Genomic DNA, 25,551 nt, shown 5'->3' with positions numbered 1-25,551 from the left:
GAGCGACTGTAGCAACGCCGATATGGTAAGTGCCTGGGGGAGCGCAACCGATTTTATTTTCATGATAAAATATTGTAAACACGGGAGAAATTGTTTACAAAGGGCTCATTTTATAATGCAGTCGTTGTGGTAGATGCACTTGGTTTGGACGGGCGGTATTTTTACTGTAATATTCGTGAACGGTCTATTTTTTTACAGCTATGGAATAGTTTTGTAAGCTCCGAGTGGCATTAACCCACATCATTTATAACCTGAATCACTAGGCTGAGTGAACCTAATTTTACATAAACGTCTGTCCGAACCTTTCCGATGAAACATCTTTTAATTTTACATCTCATCACATTCCACATTACTATATAGTGTGTTTACTAGAATTAAATCAGGTATTTTTATGTCACTTTGGAAAGTTACCTGTGTTAAGGTTTATGTTTCAGAGATTATTCATTCAGATGATTGATAATATAGCTGTGTCACTTGATTACTGTGTTAGTGCTTAGGTAAATAGTCTTCTCCTGGACAAGACTGACTCAGTAGATCTTAAGAAATGACATACAACGTAAAATATCTGCAATATATGTTTAATACTTTTTGTTTGACACCCTTTTCTGTAATTAGAAAATGTAGTTTCCCAAATGTAGTGAGAACTGAAGTTTATACTAACTTTAACTCATCTACATTATACACAGCAACTGTTTGAGGGCTGTAGTATCTAATTCATATGTGTCCATAACTAGCCTCTGCAGAGGAGATGAAAGGCCAAACATAAAGGGACATTCTACACTAGATTTTTCTTTGAATTAATGTTTTGTAGATGATCCATGATCCCTTCTGGGAGTGTTTTTGTAACAATGTATAGTTTTGCTTATTTTACATTGTAATGATTTTCAGACCGCTAACCAAGCCCCACAGTGTCAGATTTCCGGTTTATGTTATCTGTCTTTTCATATGATAATGCAGGGGAGGGGGAGTGTCTGCTCTTGTTTCTCCAGACCCTTTCACTGGGTGTCCCAGTCAACCTCATCAACAGTGTTAAACTGGGAGATTTTAAGTACCTTTTTAAAAGGTTTTATACTGGATTTTTATACCAGTATCTGTGCATAGTCTTCTTTATAGTAAAATATTACATGCAGTTATAAAACAATTGGTGTATACTATCCCTTTAAAAGAGTATAATAAGGGGGGACTTCCGGGCAGCGGCCATGATAGGTCGTGATATTGAGTGCTTCCCCAGTGTTCCAGGTTTATTTCTACATTACCACAAGTTTATGCTGACATCTAAACCTGAGATATATAGAACCTGACTCGGATGAAATTGCTCTTCCGAAATATACCAAGATTCCTGGGATTGCTGTTAGCCCAATATTCTGGAACTTCTTTAGAGGTTGCAGCCTCTTCTAAACCCCCCCCCCATCTGTGCGCCTACGGGCCTCAGTCGATGCGCAGTGCCATTTGTGTGCTGCTATCACGCTTTTACTTAACATAGACACATTTGCTGCCTATACGTCCAAGCTTACTACAGAGAAGATTGATTAGACTTTAGCGGAGTTTAAAGCCCTGCTGGACTTTCATCTAAACTCATTCTCCGAAACATTAAGAAGCGCATCACAACCCTCCACATGGAACCCTGATCTTAACCCCACAGAGGGACCGCAAGGTAGTGGCGGCACTTTGGAATCCCAGGACCTCTCACTTACCTCGGAGATCACCAACAATGACATGGAAGTGATTGGTGAGGCCCGGAGCCAGAGCGAGATAGAAAGGCTCCCGTGCGAAGTACCTAGTAGCACCAAGGGGGAAGGTGCACAAATGGCCTGCACTGCGGATCCATGTGAGGTTAACCCTGAGCTGGAGGCTGGAACCAACGGAAAGGCGGCCCTGCCGACCGCAACTCCAGGACACTTGAGGTACACTTTCCACCAGCGGTATTCTACATGGAATACATACTCACTGATGCACGGAAGCCTCACCGGAGCATGCCAGTCGTTAATGCTGCAGAACTGCTTCGCCCATGTTATCTCTGGGCAAATAGAATTTTTGAATGCTGCCTCTCTGGAGCTACAGAATACTTCTGCATCCACTTACAACCTAGGAGTTCACACAGAGAACTATTACAAACTGTCCCTGTCAAAGTTATATGCCCCTAGGATCGCAGGTACTGTTTTGAGGGCACTTGGGAAAGCTGGAATGCTCTCCTTTACTGGTTCCATCTGGTCCGGCCAACATTGGCATATGTTGACCTCTCTCCCTATCCTTCATGCAGAAGCCAGTACACACTTTCGGACTGGAGTGGGGTAAATGTCTAAATGTACAGAGGGCCTTGAGGAGGCTTTGACCTGACTGGGATACCAGTTTGATAATTCACTCTCTGTCTGTGTGACTATTCAGCTTTATGACAGATACTCCCCTTTGAAATATCCCCTAGCCCAATATGTGTATATACAATTATAACTCGGGAGTAGCATATACCATCCTCTCATTGTTTTATTTTATCACAGTCTCTCAGGAGGCAATAATAGGGAATCCTCTGTGTTATTTGTATCACTGTAGTACAGTATATGCTTTAGGTGACCTAAATAATATGTGACTTACAGTTTTATTCAACAGCATTGTACTACACAGAATGTCTTGCATATCTATATATCCTGCTATCTAGGTATAATGCTACAGCTTCCCTCATCTACACAACTGAAAATTCTGCCCTCTCTGCCATAAACTAATAAGAGTCAATTAGTAGCCAAGGCAATGTCTCTCTGTATATTTAACTAGCCAGGTATAATATCAGCAGCTATCTTTCTTATGTAGCTAAGGATTATAAAAACAGGTACCTGTCTTTCCTCCATAACTAAGCCAACTATGGCTGTGTTACATACCTTAATAGAACAAGTGGGGCTATTAACTGTCTAGGGTGCTCCCTGTGGTCTGCAAAGACCTATAGTGACCTCCTCTCGTAAGGGGTGGTTTGTGATCTACTATCTGTTATATTTGACTGCCGCTAAGCTACAACCACAAATGCCAAATAATCCTTTTTGACAATATTGTTACCATTATTAAACCTTTATGCCCTTTTCCCTACTTCACCCCATTATTATTTAATTATTACTTGGGATGGTCCATGAGTTACCACTGACCATAATTAGGGGATTTATATACAATATACTGGCTAATCTATAAATAGGGTATAGCTGTCATAACCACATTAAGGGAAAATTAGGTCTGTTTCTAACTTTGGAACTGTGCATATATGTCATTGCAACAATCCACAATCATATTTGGCAATATCTCTCTTATGTGCGCCTTTATCTAGGCTGTTAGTCTAAGCTATTTTTCTAGCTATTATGTTCTATGGCCCAAAAGTGGCCCTATATTCATGAGCCCCTCCTATTACTGATTGTTACAATCATGGGGGTCCACAAGTGACCTCAACTGCCCTGAGGAGGTAGGAAAAGGAAGGTTTGAGATTGATATTTTATGTTTCTGCTCACAGGTATTACTTGGATGGTTGGTTAGACCGTTAGGATTAATCTTTCTTTGTACCGGATGTATGTTCGGTAATTCTTTGCATGTATGCCAACTGATTATCATAGTTCACACTGCCTGAAACGTTTCTTGTTCTTGCTTATGTTTGATACCTGTATGTTCCATTCTTCAACCTTCAATAAAAATTTTATTTAAAAAAAAAAAAAGGAGTATATTAAGGGATTGCAAAACAATTAAACTGTTTCTGTTTCCTATTTTGTTTTGCAGTCTAGTGATTGACTGCTGATATAAACTATATGTATATCAATAAATTGTGTTTATGTCGATTAAAAATACTTAATTCTTTAGTTGTGCAGTTTAAAGGACCAGTAAACCTAGCAAATAATGTTATATAAGTCTGCACATAGTGCAGAATTTATATAATATTAGCTTAGTGCCAGGTTTCTAAAGCAAATTGTTAGATATTTAGCAAAGAAAACAGAACGCCGCTCCTGGCTCTACTGAGTGGGTCTGTTTTCTTCTCCTAAGCGCATCTGGGCACGCTGTTTAATCACAGCCGGCCCGATCGCGCTATTAAACTCAAAGTAGCTCGCTCCCGCTATCAGACCAGAGCGGGAGCAAGCTACATTGATTTTAATAGCGCGATCAGGCGTTCTGTGACCAGACAGCGTGCCCACGATGCGTTTGTCTAGGCACAGAGTGTGCAGAATTATATAACATTATTTGCTAGGTTTACTGGTTCTTTAATATATATGATACAAATTAAATCTAATAATGTGGTGAAGAGGGATACTACAAGTGTTTGAAAAAAAATTAACTCACAAGAGGAATGTGAGTTTAAAAAACAAACAAACTGTAATACATTTTGAAATACCATCTTTATGGTAATCTTTTAAACTTTTAGCAACTTTATCAATCATAGTTCACAGTCAGGGCTTGTAGTTATGTTTGGAACTCTGTAAAATCTTTTATATCTAATACTAGTTTAGGTCTGTTCTGTAAAGAGATTAGTAGGGTTTAGCCCATGCACAAAATTGGTCACCAAAGAAAGAACAGGTTGCCGGATACAATGGCTGTTTGAGAATGTGCCCTTATTAAAAGCTATAAGTGATTAAGTGGGTAAATGGTTTAAAGGTATATCACAGCCAAAATTGGTATCCACATGGGTGCATTTCAGTTGTGAATAGAAGCATTTTTGTAATATACATGTATTAGTAAAAAATGTTTCTAATAAAAGCTATTGGAGTGTATTTAAGTAGGCATATGCACCAGCATTTTAAACACAGCAGCACTTGCTCAGAGAACTGACATGATTAGCGCTGCAGAATCTGTTGGCGCTCTACAAATAACTGATAATAATACATGCCCAACGGGTGCTCTGAGCAGCTGCAGCATTTAAAATGCTTGTGAACTTAAACTATCTAGCTTTGCTTCACAGGCACATGCATTAACAAATGCTAATACTAAAACAGTGATAACTTTTACTAGAGACATTTTTTGTCAATACATGTATATTGCAAAAAATGTGTCTGTTCAAAGATGTAATTCATCTATGTGCATTTCAATTTTTACTGGAATGTCCCATTAACTAGTACCAAGTGTTTTCACATGAAATGGACATGCAAGTGCAAAAGAAAAATGCTATAATGTGTTAAGAATTTTATTATTGCACTTTTATTTGCATATAACTATGTGTTTAATCTCTGCAAAGTCAGCTTCAGGGTAGCAATGCACTTCTACTGCAGAGCTACACATGGCTGGGGATTGGTAGCTACATATATATGCCTCTTGTCATTGGTTCACTGGCTGTGTTCAGCTATTGACCAGTAGTCCTGCTCCAGAGATGTCTAACTATGGTTTTAATTATTTTGCATATTTTATTATGCAAGCAATAGCAAACTAGCAATGTATACATACAACTGCAATAATAGAATGCTCTGTTTAATATAAATATCTCTTTTTTTTCTTTTTTACATTTTGGAGTAGTATGTGCTGGATAGAGTTCTCTATTTTACCTATAGACTTCAGAGTATATGGGCATTGATTGGTTTTTAAGATCTTTCATAATTTTTGTAGTATTGTGTAACTAATATTATTTACATTTTTATAACATTATTCTCAGACCTTTCACACTGTCAGCTACATATTACACATCTGCTATGTTTACAGCGGACAACTAGATTCTGACAAATGCTGTCTGAAGGTTATGTTGTTCACTGTATTTGGTCAGAATTAAAAACCTTATCTCAATTTTATTCTGATCTATTCAACTTCTAAAAGAGTAAAAAAAAAAAAAATCATTGACTGTAAACATAGATATTTACTTTTTACAGAACAAAGTTTTGCTTGTTTACATAATAATTAGTGGTATAAAGGGTTATGTTTTCTGGTATGTCAGTTGCTAAAATATAATGTATGCACATTTATTTTCTGATATCAAAACAGGCTACAGCCCATATTGATTTTTTATTTATTTATTTTAAAGGCCAAAGCAACGACAATTAAAGAGGCTCTTGCCAAATGGGTAAGTTCAGTTCCTTTTATTACCATATATGGAAAAGGAATGTTCTTTATAAATATGGAAACTTGTATTCTAGGGAAGTATACTCCTAAATAAATGGGTCACAGAGCTGCTAAATACAAGAGTATTTTTGCAATTTATGAACATCCAATATGAACACTGGAGATGGTTATAGAGAACCACAAAATATCCTATTTTTCACCCTCATATATCCACAAACATAAGAAAGAATCATATGTTAATACTTTCATATGTTGGAAAGTTAAAATGACATGCTCTAATCTGTTAGACACAAGTGACACTGTAATGCTCACAAAGGGTTTAATCACATACGCCTAGATTTAGAGTTCTGCGGCCAAAGGGGTGCATTAGCTACGCATGCTTCCCCCCCCCCCCCCGCACCTTTTAAACCACGCTGGTATTGAGAGTTCTCAGAAGGGCTGCGTTAGGCTCCAAAAAGGGAGCGTACAGGCATATTTACCGCCACTGCAACTCTCAATACCAGCGGTGCTTACGGACGCGGCCAGCTTCAAAAACGTGCTTGTGCACGATTCCCCCATAGGAAACAATGGGGCAGTTTGAGCTGAAAAAAAACCTAACACCTGCAAAAAAGCAGCGTTCAGCTCCTAACGCAGCCCCATTGTTTCCTATGGGGAAACACTTCCTAAGTCTGCACCTAACACCCTAACATGTACCCCGAGTCTAAACACCCCTAGCCTTACACTTATTAACCCCTAATCTGCCGCCCCGCTATCGCTGACCCCTGCATATTATTTTTAACCCCTAATCTGCCGCTCCGTACACCGCCGCAACCTACGTTATCCCTATGTTCCCCTAACACCGCCGACCCCTATATTATATTTATTAACCCCTAATCTGCCGCCCCCAACATCGCCGCCACCTACCTACAATTATTAACCCCTAATCTGCCGACCGGACCTCACCGCTACTCTAATAAATGTATTAACCCCTAAAGCTAAGTCTAACTCTAACCCTAACACCCCCCTAAGTTAAATACAATTTTTATTCTAACGAAATAAAATAATTCTTATTATATAAATTAATCCTATTTAAAGCTAAATACTTACCTGTAAAATAAACCCTAATATAGCTACAATATAAATAATAATTATATTGTAGTGTACAATAGCTATTAAATAGTTAATAACTATTTAATAGTTACCTAGTTAAAATAATTACAAAATTACCTAAAATAAATCCTAACCTAAGTTACAATTAAACCTAACACTACACTATCAATAAATTTAATTAAATAAACTATCTACAATTATCTACAATTAAATCAACTAAACTAAATTACAAAAACCCCCCCCACTAAATTACAACAATTTTAAACTAATTACACCTACTCTAAGCCCCCTAAAAAAATAACAAAGCCCCCCCCCAATAAAGAAAATGCCCTACCCTATTCTAAAATAAAAATTACATTACAACATTAAAACCCACCACCCACATACCCCTAATCTAACCCAAACCCCCCTTAAAAAACCTAACACTAAGCCCCTGAAGATCTTCCTACCTTGTCTTCACCACGCCGGGTATCACCGATCTGTCCAGAAGAGGGTCCGAAGTCTTCCTCCTATCCGGCAAGAAGAGGTCCAGAAGAGGCTCCGAGGTCTTCATCCTATCCGGCAAGAAGAGGAGATCCGGACCTGCAAACATCTTCATCCAAGCGGCATCTTCTATCTTCTTCCATCCGGCGTGGAGCGGGACCATCTTGAAGCAGCCGACGCGGATCCATCCTCTTCTAACGACGTCCTAAGTCCGAATGAAGGTTCCTTTAAATGACGTCATCCAAGATGGCGTCCCTCGAATTCCGATTGGCTGATAGGATTCTATCAGCCAATCGGAATTAAGGTAGGAAAATTCTGATTGAATCAGCTTATCAGATACAAGTTCAATCGGATTGACTGATCCAATCAGATTGAGCTCGCATTCTATTGGCTGATCGGAACTTAGGGGGGTGTTAGTGTTAGGGTTAGACTTAGCTTTAGGGGTTAATACATTTATTAGAGTAGCGGCGAGGTCCGGTCAGCAGATTAGGGGTTAATACTTGAAGTTAGGTGTCGGCGATGTTAGGGAGGGCAGATTAGGGGTTAATACTATTTATTATAGGGTTTTTGAGGCGGGAGTGAGGCGGATTAGGGGTTAATACATTTATTATAGTAGCAGTGAGGTCCGGTCGGCAGATTAGGGGTTAATAATTGTAGGTAGGTAGCGGCGACATTGGGGGGGCAGATTAGGGGGTAATAAATATTATGTAGGGGCAGCAGATTAGGGGTACATAGGGATAATGTAGGTTGCGGCGGTGTGCGGTCGGCAGATTAGGGGTTAAAAAAATTTAATAGAGTAGCGGCGATGTGGGGGGGGCCTCGGTTTAGGGGTACATAGGTAGTTTATGGGTGTTAGTGTACTTTAGAGCACAGTAGTTAAGAGCTTTATGAACCGGCGTTAGCCCAGAAAACTCTTAAGTCCTGGCTTTTTTCTGCGGCTGGAGTTTTGTCGTTAGATTTCTAACGCTCACTTCAGCCAAGACTCTAAATACCGGCGTTAGAAAGATCCCATTAAAAAGATAGGATACGCAATTGAGGTAAGGGGATCTGCGGTATGGAAAAGTCGTGGCTGGAAAGTGAGCGTTAGACCCTTTCCTGACTGACTCTAAATACCAGCGGGCGGCCAAAACCAGCGTTAGGACGGCTAACGCAGAACTCTAAATCTAGGCGATAGTTAAAGGAATGTGAACCCCACAATTTTTCTTTCATTGTTCAGATAGAGAATGCAGTTTTAAATAACTTTCTATTATCTAATTTGCTTCATTCTCTTGGTATTCTTTGTTGAAAAGAATACATAGGTAGGCTCAAGAGCTACAGTGCGTTACTGGGTGCTACCTGCTAATTGGTGGCCGCACACATGACTTTTCTTATTGGTTCAACTGATGTGTTCAGCTAGCATCAAGTGCTGCTCTTTCAACAAAGGATACAAAGAAAACAAATTTGATAAGAAATAAATTAGAAAATTGTTGAAAATGATATGTCCTATCTGAGTCATAAAAAAAATAATTGGGCTTCATATCCTTTTAAAGTCCTGCTCGGTACCTACATACATACAGTACACCCTCCGCACATACAGACATGCATGTGCATATATTTTTAATACAATGACTTATTTTTCTTTTATGAACAAGGCTGTGCAGAGTTTTGAAGACATTTAGCCAAACAAAATGTACATTTAATAAACGTGACATACAACTGGATGATCCAGATTGGACTTCTTTGAAGAATGAGGACTGTACAATTTAAGAAACCACGTATTGAGTAGCCCTTTTTACATATCTGTGTTTATCAATGGTTGACTATGATTTGTATCTTGTAATTAAACAGTCAACAGCACCTTCCTATTCTCTTCTGCCTAATTGTGTTTTGATGAAGAATTCTTGTTGGTGCATTTGTTTTGTTTAGTCTAAAATTCACAGCTGTATATTTTATACTGTTGTTTATATACAAATGTTGTTTATGCTTCACATTTTATATTTCATTTCCTTTTGACTTATAGGAGGAAAAGAATGGACAGAAAGCTTCAGAAGCTAAGGAGGTGAAGCTGTACGCCCAAATCCCACCAATAGAAAAGATGGACGCCTCATTATCCACATTAGTTAATTGCGAGTAAGGTTTTACGGACTTATTAGGAGGTGGTTAGGATGTTTATCAGTACCATATATCAGCAGGTTGATGACTTTTTCTTTTACAAATTTAAGGTTTAGAGACATTTTCAAAGCATACAGTCATTTTCTTTCACTTGCTCCATATTCTGCTGTTCTATAAACTGCAGTACAAGTGAGACCCATTCTTGTGGTGATGGCAGTATAGAAGCTCTTAGCTTAAGTTTTATTGGAATTTGGGTAAGCCCATCAATCACACAATGTTTATGTTTTATATAGCATAAAATGACGATTACGTATCTTCCATGGTAATAATTACCTGATTATTTCTTTAGAAGGGACTTTAAAGGGCATGAAAGTCAAAATTGAACTTTCATGGCTCAGAGCATGAACATTTAAGAAACTTTTCCATTTACTTCTGTAAAGACTACTTTGTAGTCTTGGTATTATTTGTTAAAAGGCATGACTAGCCAGACTCAAGAGCAGCAATGCACTACTGATAGCTTGCAAGTTATTGGTGCCTCTTGTCATTGGCTCACCATATGGTATAGCTAGCTCCCAGTGTGTGTATGTGTTTAACACCTTTGCATGGGTCAAAAACAGTTATATGCAAGCATTAGTGCAATATAAAAATGTAATACTGTACACCACTGCATTAGCGTGTTACATTTTCTTTCATGTTATGAACTTGTTGTTTTTTTTTAATTTCAATTACGTTTTTATAAAGTAATGAATACCACCATGTTTGAGCTTAAGTTTTCTATTTATCTGTCTCCTACTGAGGACAAATAAGGACCATTATAAAACAGGTAATGAAAGAGGAAGAAACAGAAAACCTAAGTTCAAAACATGGCAGTGCTCAGTGCCAATTACTTTCTGGAAACTACACCTTTGCATTTATATCTTCAATATTTAAAAATACATCTATGTATTATTTATTCTAATGCTAATCTTTGATTTGAATACTTGTCTAGCATACCTTTATAGCATTTCAGAGACTCTGCATTGAGATGTACTGTTGTGTTCTATCATTCTTGCTTAAAAAGATAGATAATCCCTTAATTCTCATTCCCCAGTTTTGCATAACCAACATAGTTATAATAATACACGTTTTACCTCTGTAATTATCTTGCATCTATGCCTCTGCAAACTGCCCCCTTATTTCAGTTCTTTTGACAGACTTACATTTTAGCCAATCAGTGCTGACTCCTAGGTAACTTCACGTGCGTGAGCTCAATGTTATCTATATGACACACATGAACTAACACCCTCTAGTGGTGAAAAACTGTCAAAATGCATTCAGGTTAGAGGTGGCCTTCAAGGTCTAAGAAATTAGCATATGAGCCTACCTAGGTTTACCCGTCAACTAAGAATACAAAAAGAATATAGCAAATTTGGTGATAAAAGTAAATTGGAAAGTTGTTTAACCTCTTAAGGACATATGACGGAATTTTTCCGTCATAAAACAATTGAGCAAACTGAAAGCTGTGTCCTTAAAGGGTTAAAATGACATGCCCTATTTGATTCATGAAAGTTTACTTTGGACTTGACTGTCCCTTTAACTAATGGTCTAATAATGTGTCAGTAAAGCACTCTATTCATTAAGCACACAATGTTTGTTACATAAATGGATGCTGTGGAGATAAAGGCAAGGGAAATAAAGCTAATGGAAATGTTAAACTTTCAAAATAAGTGAACATAACATAGTAAGTGTGACTGGTATATTTTTGTTTTTCAGGAAGTTATCTCTTTCCACAAACTGCATTGAAAAAATTGCTAACTTAAATGGGCTGAGTAAGTACTGAAAGCTTGCTAGGTTTTTGTTTCATTTTGAGTCTAGAAAGAGTTAATTCTCCTTTGCTTTTCTTCTCTGTTATTACAACCCAGTATCAGAAATGTCTTAAAAATATCAGATTTATGGGACCACTGCCTTATTATCTGCACCTGGTTCAAAAGGATGCAAGGGGGGGTAATTAGGACTTTGCACTGCAATGATTTTTATGTTCTGACAGTGACAAAAAAAAACAGTGTCATCAGCAAGACACAGGCCAGGTGAATTAGAAATGACACTGGATGATAGACTTATGACAACCATGTCATATTTGGTATGAAACTAATCCTCATAATGTCACAATGAAATTGCTTATATGTGTGTATGTACTGAATACATAATAAAAGTTTTACTTTTTTCTATAATCCCAGCCATGTCATAAAAGATAAGGGTGGGCACTATCCTTTTACGTCTCCTTTTTGTTTTTAAAACAGTTTGCTGTGTGTAATTTTGTTTAACATATTTTTCTTATAACAATGCACTGTGACTCTCTTTTTGCTCATAATAAATGTACCTTTATTATTTGCCTTTTTCTAATAAATGAACCACGTTACTGAATGAGACTGGTGATAATAGTTCGGTGTTTTTTTCATTAGCTTAAGTATTACTAAGTTGTATTCTTGGATTTTAATTTGTTAGTCTGGGTTGTCCTTAAGATTTCCCATATAATAAATCTTATGTGGTGGCAGCCTAGAGATGGCTTAGTGTGGGTGGCATTAAAGGGCAATTTTTAGGATTTTTCCTAGGTCTAGAACAGACTAGTGTTTGTTAACCCTTACACCCACTGCACTAAGTCACAGGCTTGCCTGAAGTGGCTAGACTGTGAAAAATTGGTTAAGGTGGAAAGGGTCCACCCTATTTCTCAGACCTTGTCTCCAGATACTCTCCCTCCCGTCCGCTTCGCTCTGCTAATGACCTCCTCCTCTCCTCCTCTCTTGTTACCTCCTCACACACCCGCTTACAGTAGTTCTCTAGACTGGCTCCCATCTTGTGGAAGTCTCTGCCTCACTTCACTAGACTGTCCCCTAGTTTTGAAAGCTTCAAGTGTTCCCTAAAGACTCTACTGTTCAGGGATGCATACAACCTACACTAACCTTTCTTTATACCAGTTCCTCTCAACCATTGCTATTCGCCATGAACCCCCTTAGCATGTAAGCCTAAGAGCACAGCTGTTTGTAGATCACCTTCTTTAGAGCTGACTACAACAGTGCCACTCTTGGTAGGGCCCTCTACCCGTCTGATCCCTATAAATGTTTCCTTGTATTCCGCCTATGTTTATAGCACTGCAGAATCTGTTGGTGCTCTACAAATAACCAATAATAATAATAATAATAATAAAAGGGTCCGTTAACCCTTTCTGTGCCAAAAAAGTGACTGGTGCAGAGTTGGTTAACTCTGGGCATCACATTCTTACTGGCATATCATTCCTGTATAATATAAGTAATAACATTTATTACAATGTTGCTATATATTTTAATATCTGCATGACTTATTGTGATTTGTGTGATGCATCATGCATGCATTGAAAAGGTGAGGGTCTGGGAGAACATATGTGACAGTCACTTTATTTAATCAGATTGTATTGTTGACTTTTTATTTGATTTTTATGTCTTTCAAGATGTTTTCTCTCACTCTCCTCTCCATAACTGGTGGTTATAATACTTGTGACTCCAGGAGTAGAAAAAAAAACATATTCATGAAATTTGAGTGGATGGGTAATGGTACCCTCCATTCTTGCTTAAGTTAATTCAGTTTCTACATATTTGTAATTAGATAATCTGTGCTAGAGTTCTGTCCTAGCTGAAGTATTTGTTATTTTATTTAGATGAAGAAGGAAGTTTTGACTCATCTTGTTATAGCATGCTCACTACTGCAAGAGTAATGCTATGCCCTGACTGCTCTCAAATACCCTTCCTATGAACTTCCAGTAGTCCCAATCAACATATAGGCATCCCCTCCCCCTTATAAGTTTATCCCTGGGGTTTCTTCAGTGGATGTACATTTCATCTACCTGTTACTTTCACCAATATAGCTCAGTACTACAGGAGCAAGCAGGATAGTGTCAGGTACTCTAGTTTTGCTGTATATGTATTGTTTTTTTATAATGGTTTTGTCCTTTGCTGTAAACCTTCCTTCTGTTTTTATTATATTGATTATAAGTGTTTTGCAGTCTTTAAAGCTAAGTTTGTTTCTGGCAGACAGCATGAACCCTGTTGTGATTTCATAGCAGAAAACTCAACTATTCTTGAGATTTTAGATTGCTGCAGCAATTTCCCTTGATAATTCCTCTTTGGAATCATATCAGAAAATACTGTTTGAACTGGTTCCCTAGTTGCGTGTCATGGGTGGTATCCTAGATACATTGGTATAAATGCAAGTATACTGGTTCACCTTGCAATTAATACTATACTATATCCTCGCAGGCATATCAAACTCTGATAAATATGGAGCAGTGACCAAGTGTGCAAGCGCACGAAACGCGTATGCTACGCCGAGTACCTGCATATCACTCTGGAAAATTTTATCGCTATGGTTCATGACCTATGTTTTTACCTGTAAGGATTTACAAATAAAGGATTTTCTTTTTACTCTGGGCTCTCAAGTGTGCTTTCTCCGTTTTTCCTCTTCATTTGCACTGATAAATATAGTGCTGCCAGGTTTACTTGAGAAAAATATACAGTGCTTCTCTAAGGATACTTCACTTTTAAGGTTTTATTCCAGTGGTTGTGGATTCCTGTGAAAATCAAATAAATAACATGCCTATTAATGCAGTTAAAGAGTAGGGTTATTTCCTCACACTTTAGAGTGCCTTTTTACAATTCTTTTCTGGATTGAAAAAGTAAAACACAGTCCAGGAGTAAATTGTAAAAAAACTTATTTATTCCATAAAATGAATCTTGATCAAGTGTAGCAGTCGGTTACATGTTTCGGCTCACAATGTTATGCCATACTCATAGACCATATTTGACTGCTACCGGGTCAAAGGATTATATACACTCTTGTTGTCATGGAAATAATCAACAAACCAATTTACTCACATATTAACATAGTTTCCCTTGTTCCTTAACAGTGTTATGTTCTGTCATGGGTAATGTTTATTTCAAAGGCTACCAGCGATAGTTTAAATGACAACCTCCTTACTATAGTTAAGCAATGATAAACTATAGGTTATACATACCTCAAACGTCAAAGTTGTGTTAAATTATATAAATTGCTGGCTGCATTGTCACATGGAATAGTATTGATATCATCATTTAAATGGATACCAATTGATAAACCTATTTAGTTGTTTCATATTTTATTCTGTCAGTCTTATGTCCAATATTCAAATAATAGTTTTATGTATCAATTAAAGTACTTGGCGGTTCTATCTAGCTACATACTAACAAATATATGGTATAGTATCTATGTATACTTTCATATGTTCATGACCCATAGTAACAGAAATAATGGGATGTATTTATACTACAATATCCATTGATATTGCCTATTTATGGGGTAGAACATAGGTAAGAAAAAGAGATAACCGTACAGTAGTCACTATTCTATATCTAAAGTTCTATATACCCCTTTAAAAGGGAACCTTCACAAAGATATATTAAAATCTTACATAACTAGAAATGTCAGGACACTGCATTTAGAGAACCCATCAGATCTTTAGTATATGTATATATTACTCACAGTAGTTAATAATATCGTGTTCCAAATTATAACCTTTTGATATTTGGGTCTTAAGTTTAAAAATCCAATAGACTTCTTGTCTTTTCAGTATATTTAATTTATTTCCTCCTCTTTTTGGTTTATTAATCTGTTTGATGGCATTCCATTTGAAAGTTTTAAGACTTTAATTGTGCTCATCTATGAAATGTTTCGCCAAAGCTGAGCACGCATTATTATTTTCAATGTAAGACATATGTTCTCTAATGCGCGTTCTGACATCTCTGGTTGTCATACCAATGTATTGTCCCTTATGTTCAGTACATTCTATCAAGTATATAATGTATTCTGATGAGCAGTTGATACATCCCCTCACATTGAACTCTTCGTTAGGAATGTGTGAAGGAAAGGTTTTAGTAATGTTAATGTAACTACAAGCTCGACAGCGTCTGCTGCCACATCTATAGGTACCAAATGTAGAGAGCCAAGTGCTCTTAGATCTCTGTTCATTGTCTTTTAACATACTAGGAGATAAGTGTTTCCTAATGTTCTTCCTCTTGAATAGATAAACTTTTTCAATGGTATCCTTCAATGCTCTATCTCCATACACCATAGGTAGATATTTTTTAATTATTCCACATATCTCATAGAATTGATTTGAATAACTAGTTACAAAGGTAGGTCTATTATCCTGGAGATCTGATCTATTTATTTTGTCTACTTTGCTCACATGTTTAATGAGTGTGTCTGTGTAACCTATTTCGGTCATTCTCTTTGTTAGCTCTTTCTTTGCCTTTAGATAATCTGACTCCCTGGAGCAATTTCGTTTGACCCTCATTAACTGGCCTTTAATGATACCTTTTTATTACATGTTTCCTTCTCAGGAAGGAAGTGTTTTGCACATTTTTGACATAATCTAGCCACCTTTTAGTTTGCAAGAAAAAAACAGCAAGATTTGAAGTGGAAAATGTTTAGATAATTACGTCCGAACTGGAGGAGACATTACAGCTACTCCCATGAAACGCCTCTGCTCAGCCCACTAGCTGAAGCAGGGAAACTCATTTAACGATAAGAAAAATGATCAGTTTTAAATTGTGTCGTACTAATACGAATTTCACAGTGTTTGTTTGTACTGTGCCGGAAATTGAAATACAAATTGTAATTTCTCAATGAAATACTCTTTTTACAGAGCCGCTTTGTTACGATTAAACAATTCAGTTTTTTTACTGTGTATTTTCATTTTAATATTCCATTTATTAGTTTTATATGTTTTTAAATTACAAATGTTTGCAAATCCTATTAATATATATGCATCATGTTTACATACTTAAAAGCAGGGAACACCCCTTTGTAAGACTTACAGTTCTCAAGGTAAAAACTGCCTTTAGAGAATTAGCACAGGGGCTTCATAGTACGGTAGAGATTTCTTAGAAAATCTCAGAACCCCAGAGAGCTTTAGATTGTTGTGCCCTAAATGGTTTGAATTATTTCCATTGTTCCTTTATACAGTTGATGGTTTTTATTTTTTTTCCTGGAAATCTGTTTATGTCAGATATTGCTGCTAGTACTTTACCGTACCGGGCTTATTTTGAGCATTATATATTAATGTATAAGTCTGCTCTTCGCACCCAGAACCCTACATAGTGAGATAAACAACTCTCAAGAATTTGCCTTTTTAAAATACTTTGAAGGAGCTCACAGCACTGATGGGATGTCTTAGATAATTTTGCCAGAGAAAGAGAAGATCATTGGGCCCTCCAAGCAAACCCAAGGAGTCCCCTAATGTTTAAGCCATTTTATCATGATCTCTCTGCTTAGGACTTTTAAAAATCTAAGATTCTAAGGATACAATATAGATTGCGTCAGTCTCTTCTTCTTTCAAGATTGTTTTCTTTATTAGGTAAGTTGGGTGAAAAGGATGGCCTTTTGGCCTGAGCTTTAAGATCGGGGACAGGGCAGACTACTACTAGATCTACAAGTTTGGAACAATATAAAAAAGTGATAATTCCTAAAAAAGATTGATTGTTTTGGCTAATGTTAGACTTGAAAAGTGTAAACGGATTTATAAAGGTTCAGCTGTTCAAGATGGAGTCTATCTAAAAAAAAAAGTGAGTTTTTTACTTTAATATAGTTGAAGGCTGCTTTATGCTAATCTTCATCCAAATTATTAATTCTAATGCTACAGCAGTGATTCAATTAACTATGTATGAGCCACATAACCTTTACATTGTAGAGACTGCAAAAGGCAGCTAGTGAGTACCATCGGATGTTATGATTGAGATCTAAGTATATGTAATGTTATGCTAGTAGAAAATACAAGAAAATCTCTGAAATCTTTTCATTTACAATGTGCAGTTTTTCATGCAAACATTCCACAGAACAAACAATAAATATGCAGTTTTTTGTTTCACTTGTGTAATACCCAAATCTTCTCACGTAGCTTAGTCTTACTTAGTCTAACTGCATCCAAAAGTAAAGCCCAAACATTGTTTGTTTTCTTACTCTTGAGTCATGATGGTGAGCTGTATCGTCTATAGTCCATTCACTCACTCACCATTAACAAAGGCTTTTGTTTTTTGTCTATATAATAAGGTAAAAATGAATACATGTTCCTAGAGTAACTATGCGGTACCCAGATTGATCAATTAGAGTACAAAATACACTTCCAAAATATTTTAACCACTAAATTATTGTATAATAACTTATGTAGAAATATTGTCTGTTAGAACGTGGAGTGACGCAGTGTTATCTATAGTCACATTAGTACAGCAACATGAAGGGAAAATTACTCACCGGGATGTATTGGGTAATCCAACTGCCACTGCATGAAGTATATTAAGCTGTGAACCCCAAGCCCCACAGAAGTGAATGTGTAAATGTGAGACACAGAATCCGTGCCAAACACTTGGATCCGAATGAGAATCTTGCAAACAACGTGTAGCGCGGTAGTGTCCTCTGACCTCCATTGGACAGGATTACAGAAAATCACTTCCTGGAAATGGGACTGCCTCAAAGCTCCAAAAACAATGACATGTAAAGCACTAAAAGGATAGTCCAGGAAGGCACAGGGATTTGCAAATAAAATGTAGCTTTTATTAAATTATGTAAGAATGGGCCAGCAAAGCTCCCCAGAATGCAACATATATTCCACGCGTTTAATACCAATAACACAGCTCTTTATCAGAGATCTCTCCTGGGGTCTTTAACATTCTTTTGCTGTAAAAACTACATTGAAACTGAGATTTATTTTTTGTTACATTTAATGTTTTATAATTACACAAGTCCTAATAAACAGTATTTGTTTTTCAGAGAATCTCAGGATCCTGTCTTTAGGAAGGAACAACATTAAGAATTTAAATGGGCTGGTAAGTCTTTATAAGGAAGCATACATTTATCATTTAGGTTAGATATAACCACAAAATGATCTTAACACTACAAGATCTAAACAGTAAAATAATGTTGATCTTTCTATTTTAATGAATTTAACATTATGCCTGTTCTCCATATAAACAGAGCTAGTTTAGTTAGATTGTGTTTTTTTAATTTGATCTGTAACATTAAAATTTGTTATAACCATAAACACACACAAAATAAACCAAGTTGTCAAGACGAGAATCAATTAGAAAAAACTAAATGTCAAAATATTTCTTTAAATCCATTTTTTAAGCTTTTAGACATCAAAAAGGCCAGAGAGAATGTAAAAATAGTCTACACATACATCCCAGTCTTAATGGGTGTTACAAGTACAAAATGTAGCCACAGTTTACAAACAAGAAAAAACGATTACCTGGACACTTTTCTCAAACTTGTATGAAAAAAGATGGATTTTCAGTACTATATTTTTGCCAGAGCATGTAACTCACCTGCCAAGACAAACCCCATAGATGTGTCCCACTCTGACACAGCTACATACTGGTGACATGCATTGTAAGCCAATCAGCACTCGGCAATAGCCACAGTATCCGTGAGAAGGTTTTGCCTTGACTCTGGCAGGTGAGTTACAAGCTTTGGTCAAAATATGGCACTAAAAATTGACCTTTTCATATAAGATTGGAGGTAGTGCTCAGGGGATTTGTTTTCTCTCGTTTGTAAAATGTGGCTAAATTTTTATCCTTGTAGCAGCTAACTATTGGCTAGATTACGAGTTTTGCGGTATGAGTGAAAAAGCAGCATTAAGGCTCTTTTTCACTACCGCTAGTATTACGAGTCTTGCAGGTTTAGGGGCACCGCACACTTTTTCGGCCGTAACGCAACGTAATTACCGCAGCTTTTAATAAGTCATTTTTCAATGGGATTTCCTTTGCGCCGGTATTACGAGTCTGCCTGGGAGGCCAAAAAGTGAGCTGTACACCCTATACCGCCAAGATCGATACCGTAAACTGAAAGTCAGTAGTTATGAGTTTTACGCTATAAAGCTGTAACATAAAACTCATAACTAAAGTGCTAAAAAGTACACTAACACCCACAAACTACCTATTAACTCCTAAACCGAGGCCCTCCTGCATCGCAAACACTAAAATAAATTTATTAACCCCTAATCTGCCGCCCCTAACATCGCTGCCACCTACCTACATTTATTAACCCCTAATCTTCCGCCACCAACGTCGCCGCCACAATACTAAAATTATTAACCCCTAACCCTAACACCCACTAACTTTAATGTAATTAAAATAAATCTAAATTAAACCTACTATTAATAACTAAATAATTCCTATTTAAAACTAAATACTTACATGTAAAATAAACCCTAAACTATCTACAATATAACTAATAGTTACATTGTAGCTAGCTTAGGTTTTATTTTTATTTCACAGGCAAGTTTGTATTTATTTTAACTAGGTAGAATAGTTACTAAATAGTTATTAACTATTTACTAACTACCTAGCTAAAATAAATACAAATTTACCTGTAAAATAAAACCTAACCTGTCTTACACTAACACCTAACCTTACACTACAATTAAATAAATTACATAAATTAAATACAATTAACTAAATTACAAAAAAACACAAACACTAAATTACACAAAATAAAAAAAGAAATTTTCAGATATTTAAACTAATTACACCTAATCTAATAGCCCTATCAAAATAAAAAAAGCCCCACCCAAAATAAAAAAAAACCTAGCCTAAACTACCATTAGCCCTTAAAAGGGCCTTTTGCGGGGCGGGCATTGACCCAAAGAAATCAGCTCTTTTACCTGTAAGAAAAAAAAAATACAAACAACCCACCACCCACACAACCAACCCCCAAATAAAATCCTAACTAAAAAAACCTAAGCTCCCCATTGCCCTGAAAAGGGCATTTGGATGGGCATTGCCCTTTAAATGGTCATTTAGATTTCTATCAGCCAATCGGAATTAAGGTTGAAAAAATCCTATTGGCTGTTGCAATCAGCCAATAGGATTGAGCTTCAATCCTATTGGCTGTTGCAATCAGCTAATAGGATTGAGCTTGCATTCTATTGGCTGTTCCAATCAGCCAATAGAATGCAAGCTCAATCCTATTGGCTGATTGTCACAGCCAATAGGATTGAAGCTCAATGCAAAAGGCCCTTTTAAGGGCTATTGGTAGTTTAGGCTAGGGTTTTTTTTTACTTTGGGGGGGGGGGTCTTTTTTATTTTGATAGGGCTATGAGATTAGGTGTAATTAGTTTAAATATCTGATAATTTCTTTTTTTATTTTGTGTAATTTAGTTGGGGGGGTTTTGTAATTTAGTTAATTGTATTTAATTTATGTAATTTATTTAATTGTAGTGTAAGGTTAGGTGTTACTGTAGGACAGGTTAGGTTTTATTTTACAGGTAAATTTGTATTTATTTTAGCTAGGTAGTTAGTAAATAGTTAATAACTATTTAGTAACTATTCTACCTAGTTAAAATAAATACAAACTTGCCTGTGAAATAAAAATAAAACCTAAGCTAGCTACAATGTAACTATTAATTATATTGTAACTAGCTCTGGGTTTATTTTATAGGTAAGTATTTAGTTTTAAATAGGAATTATTTAGTTATTAATAGTAGGTTTTATTTAGATTTATTTTAATTACATTAAAGTTAGTGGGTGTTAGGGTTAGGTTTAGGGGTTAATAAATTAAGTATAGTGGCGGCGAGGTTGGGGGTAGCAGATTAGGGGTTAATAAGTATAATATAGGTGTCGGCGGTGTTGGGGGCGGCAGATTAGGGGTTAATAAGTATAATGTAGGTGTCGGCGATGTCGGGGGCGGCAGATTAGGGGTTAATACGTGTAAGATTAGGGGTGTTTAGACTCGGGTTCATGTTAGGGTGTTAGGTGTAAATTTTGTTTCCCCATAGGAATCAATGGGGCTGCGTTACGGAGCTTTACGCTCCTTTTTTGCAAGTGTTAGACTTAGACTTTTTTTCAGCTGGCTCTCCCCATTGATGTCTATGGGGAAATCGTGCACGACCACGTAAAACCAGCTCACTGCAGCTTTCAGCAGCGCTGGTATTGGAGTGCGGTATGGAGTGTAATTTTGCTCTACGCTCACTTTTTGCCTGCTAACGCTGGGTTTTTGTAAACCTGTAATACCAACGCTGTAGGGAAGTGAGTGGTGACAATAAAATGCAAGTTAGCACTGCACCGCTCTTACCGCAAAACTCGTAATCTAGCCGAAAAATGGTTATTGTAATGCCATACCTGTCTTTTAGCAGCATTCCATCTACCAGCTGATCTTCCTTCAGCTCCCTTTCCAGCTACCATGTGTAGATCTCTGCCTCCACACGTGGGTGAGACACTCACTGATTTTTCACTGCCTCCTGCTGGTGAATTAAATTTCATAAGAACATTTTTATATTTTTTCTCTTTTCTTCAGGAAGCAGTTGGGGACACTTTGGAAGAATTATGGATCTCTTACAATTTGATTGAAAAGCTAAGAGGAATCCATGTTATGAAGAAGCTAAAAGTGCTATATATGTCAAACAATGCAGTGAAAGATTGGGGTATGTTAATTAAATGATTCAGTCTAGTCTGGGCATTAACGAACATTAAACTCAAAATTAAATCCACTCTAAAAATATTGAAAGTAATTAAATAGATGATAAACACATTGTCATTTTAAGAGCTGTCTGTAGTTTTGTTAGAAATTAACCAGGTGAACATGAAATATGTTTGTAAATTGAAAAACAAAATGAATGCTTTCAAATTCCACCCACCACTTGCCTTTATTTAAAAAGGAATCAAAGGCATGACACTGTCATTTTGTTAGCAAAATATCACTTGTTTTGCATTTCCTTATATGTGGCAGGGTTAAGCAGTGTGCACACATATTTCATACTAAAATTACAGCAAAGGGAAAATATTATTATTATTATTATTATTATTATTATTATTATTATTATTTGAAGGATGTAGGTGTCTGTCTAGGTCAAGTATTTTTAAAATTAAAGGGATATTAAGTAGGTAGGCTCAAAAGCAGCAATGCACTACTGGGAGCTAGGTAGTGATTGGTTATTACACACATACGCCATGTGCTGCTAGATCCCAGTAGTGCATTGCTGCTCTGAAGCAGAACTTAAAACGCAGGAGTCGATCACAGAAAAGTTTTAATGATTTTTTTTACAAAATCCACCATAAAAGTTTGAGGATTTTTTGTTGTTGTAAATAAACCATTGTATGAGATTTAAAAAAAGGTTTTGATCAACCTTGTGGTTTTTATGCAAACAGTGCAATAATTATATATTACATAGTTTTCTTTTTACACGTTTTATGTCCCTTTAATCATGCACAGAGCCTACTGCAGTATTATCAGGTGCCTGCATGTGCATTATCACTAAAGTAACAAACCTTTTTATGATGAAAATATGATTCTAATTAAATTTGAAAATTAACTGTTGAGAATTTCAGATTATACTTTTATGTTTTTTCATGTCTCTTTTAGTTAACTCATCTGTTTCAGTATATTCGTATGACTAGCTAATGCTCAGATTGTGCAACATTTTGTAACATCCAAATATGTATATGCTTGTTATAGGGGAGTTCGCAAAGCTATCAGAGTTGCCATCACTGGTGGACCTGGTGTTTGTGGGGAATCCTTTAGAGGAAAAACACACTGCTGATGGCAACTGGGTAGAAGAGGCAACCAAACGTCTACCTAAATTAAAGAAATTGGATGGTGAGTGCTGACAATCCTAAATATCATTGACTTTATATAAATAAAAACAGTACAACATATGATACAATATGTGGCCAACTGTTTTATCTCTTTAGTATAATAAGTAATAATTAAGAGCTGGAATGTGTTTTGTTAAGGATTTCAAACCTTTCTGTGAACATTTGTGGAAACACTAAAATAGCCCTTGTTATCATTTTTTTTTTGTATAGTGAACATTATGTTTTATACTAGCTGTCTCATTTGATTTTCTTTTAGGCAACCCAGTCATCAAACAGGAGGAAGATGAGGGAGAAGGGGAAGGCTAGTGTTTGTAAAGTGTCTTTATTCTTTTAAGTTATTTTATGTATCTGTAAAAGTAAAAAAGATCTCTATTTGTATATACATATATAAAGCAATGTTTTGTCAAAATATGTTGTCTTTTGTTTGTAGTTTCAGTGATTCACAAATCAGATGACCAGAGGCTGCATAATTTTCTACCAAAATATATTCTTCTCTAATCTTTTATTATTATTGGTTATTTGTAGAGCGCCAACAGATATGCAAGGTAGCATTTTGTAGGAGACAAAGGGTAGAGGGCCCTGACAAGAGTCGTTGTAAATTAGCCTTCATAAAGGTTATCTACAATACAGCTAGGGTTACAGGCTAACATCCTAAGGTGGTTCAGAGGGATGACAAAAGGAGGGGTGGTACTGAGGTAAGAGTATCTGGATACAAGCTCTGAGATAAAGTGTGATGAAGTGTTATTGAGGGCCTTGAATGTCAGGTTTTTGTGTTTAATTTGGGAGGCTAGAGCAAGGCAATGAAGGGATTTGAAGAGAGGTGCTGCAGATAAAGAGTGACGTAAAGAAGTTCAACCTGGTGGAGTTATTAATTATGGATTTTAAAGGCGATAGACAACAGGTAGGAAGACCATAGAGGATGGTATTGCAATAGTCAAGGCAGGAAATGATGAGTGAGTGGATTAAAATCTTAGTTGTGTTTTATGTGAGTCAAAAGATAAAAAATAGTCATGTAATAAGGGGGCTGTCAGAAGAGGCTTAGATACAAGGTAGAACACAAAAAAGAAAAATGTTTCAATGGGCACCATCATATAGTCAAGAAAAATACACAGACTTAGATACAAGGTAATCAGAGGTAAAAAGTATATTAATATAACGTGTTGGTTATGCAAAACTGGGAAATTGTTAAAGGAACAGTTAACACTAAAATTGTTATTGTTTAAAAAGGTAGATAAAGCTTTGACTACCCATTCCCCAGCTTTGCACAATCAACATTGTTAGATTAATATACTTTATAACAGGCAGAATTTTAGAGGTTTGAATGTTTCTAAGCTACTATAGAAAGCCTCTTAATCACATGCTTTATTTGCTTTTCACAACAGGAGACTGCTAGCTCATGTGGGCCATATAGATAAAATTGTGCTCACGCCCAACACATCTAAAATACAAGTCAATAGATAATAAATAAAAAGTCATGTGATCAGGGGGCTGTCAAAAGAGGCTTAGATACAAGGTAATATAAGTATATTAATATAGGGGCGTGTCTGAACAGCGATCCTGAGCGGTCGCACTTCTCCAGAGCTCCAGATGATCATCAAACAATCTGCCAATATTGGAGACATCCAACAGCAAAAATACAGTACAAATACCCTCTTCTACGATATCATATAGTAACGCATCAGATATCACGATTTTTGCTGTGTTTTTTACACTAGAGCACTGGTTCAGGCGTTTGATGCCTGGGTTGGTGGTCCATTATAGGTAGCGCTAACCCCTCGGTACTATGAGGTAACTTGCCCTACCTGAAGAAACCAGCATATCTGCTCCGACCTTGCCAATCCCCACAAACAGAACCAAAGGAGGAAAACAAATAAGAAGAGGGACGGAAATACTTATAACATACACAACACTACAAATAAATATGGCCACCGATTGGGAAACAAATCCGTCTTAACCAACAACTGGAGAAACTTGAGGGGCTTATGCAAAACCTAATTGATAGAGCACCATTCGATCACATGATGAGTCTTTACTCCTTACCAACATCTCACACCAGAGCCTCAGAGGTAACCCCACTGCATGGCAAGATTATGATGAGCATCTCCATAGCCACTCACCATCACTTGAAGACTACACAACTGAGGCCCCGTCTACCTTATTAAGAGAGTCACACTACTTAGCGGAGCCTATCAAAGGGATTTGCAACCTCTATATTAGCAACTCCACCCCAGTTGTCACAAACTGGCACACTGGCTCA

General features: G+C 36.7%; 1 protein-coding gene across 1 annotated transcript; it reads left to right on the top strand.

Annotated features, from left to right (window-relative positions):
• On the top strand, window positions 1-23,703 carry DNAL1 (dynein axonemal light chain 1). Its single transcript, XM_053689693.1, has 8 exons — window positions 1-25; window positions 5,963-6,001; window positions 9,572-9,681; window positions 11,416-11,471; window positions 18,475-18,530; window positions 21,997-22,123; window positions 23,155-23,295; window positions 23,551-23,703. The coding sequence occupies exons 1-8, from the start codon at window positions 23-25 to the stop codon at window positions 23,598-23,600; spliced, it is 582 nt and encodes a 193-aa protein (XP_053545668.1). The 5' UTR covers window positions 1-22; the 3' UTR covers window positions 23,601-23,703.
• The last annotated feature ends 1,848 nt before the right edge of the window (window positions 23,704-25,551 follow it).

Source organism: Bombina bombina, chromosome 1, assembly GCF_027579735.1.
Source record: "Bombina bombina isolate aBomBom1 chromosome 1, aBomBom1.pri, whole genome shotgun sequence".
NCBI lineage: Eukaryota > Metazoa > Chordata > Amphibia > Anura > Bombinatoridae > Bombina > Bombina bombina.
This window is presented reverse-complemented; position numbering and strand designations above follow the sequence as displayed.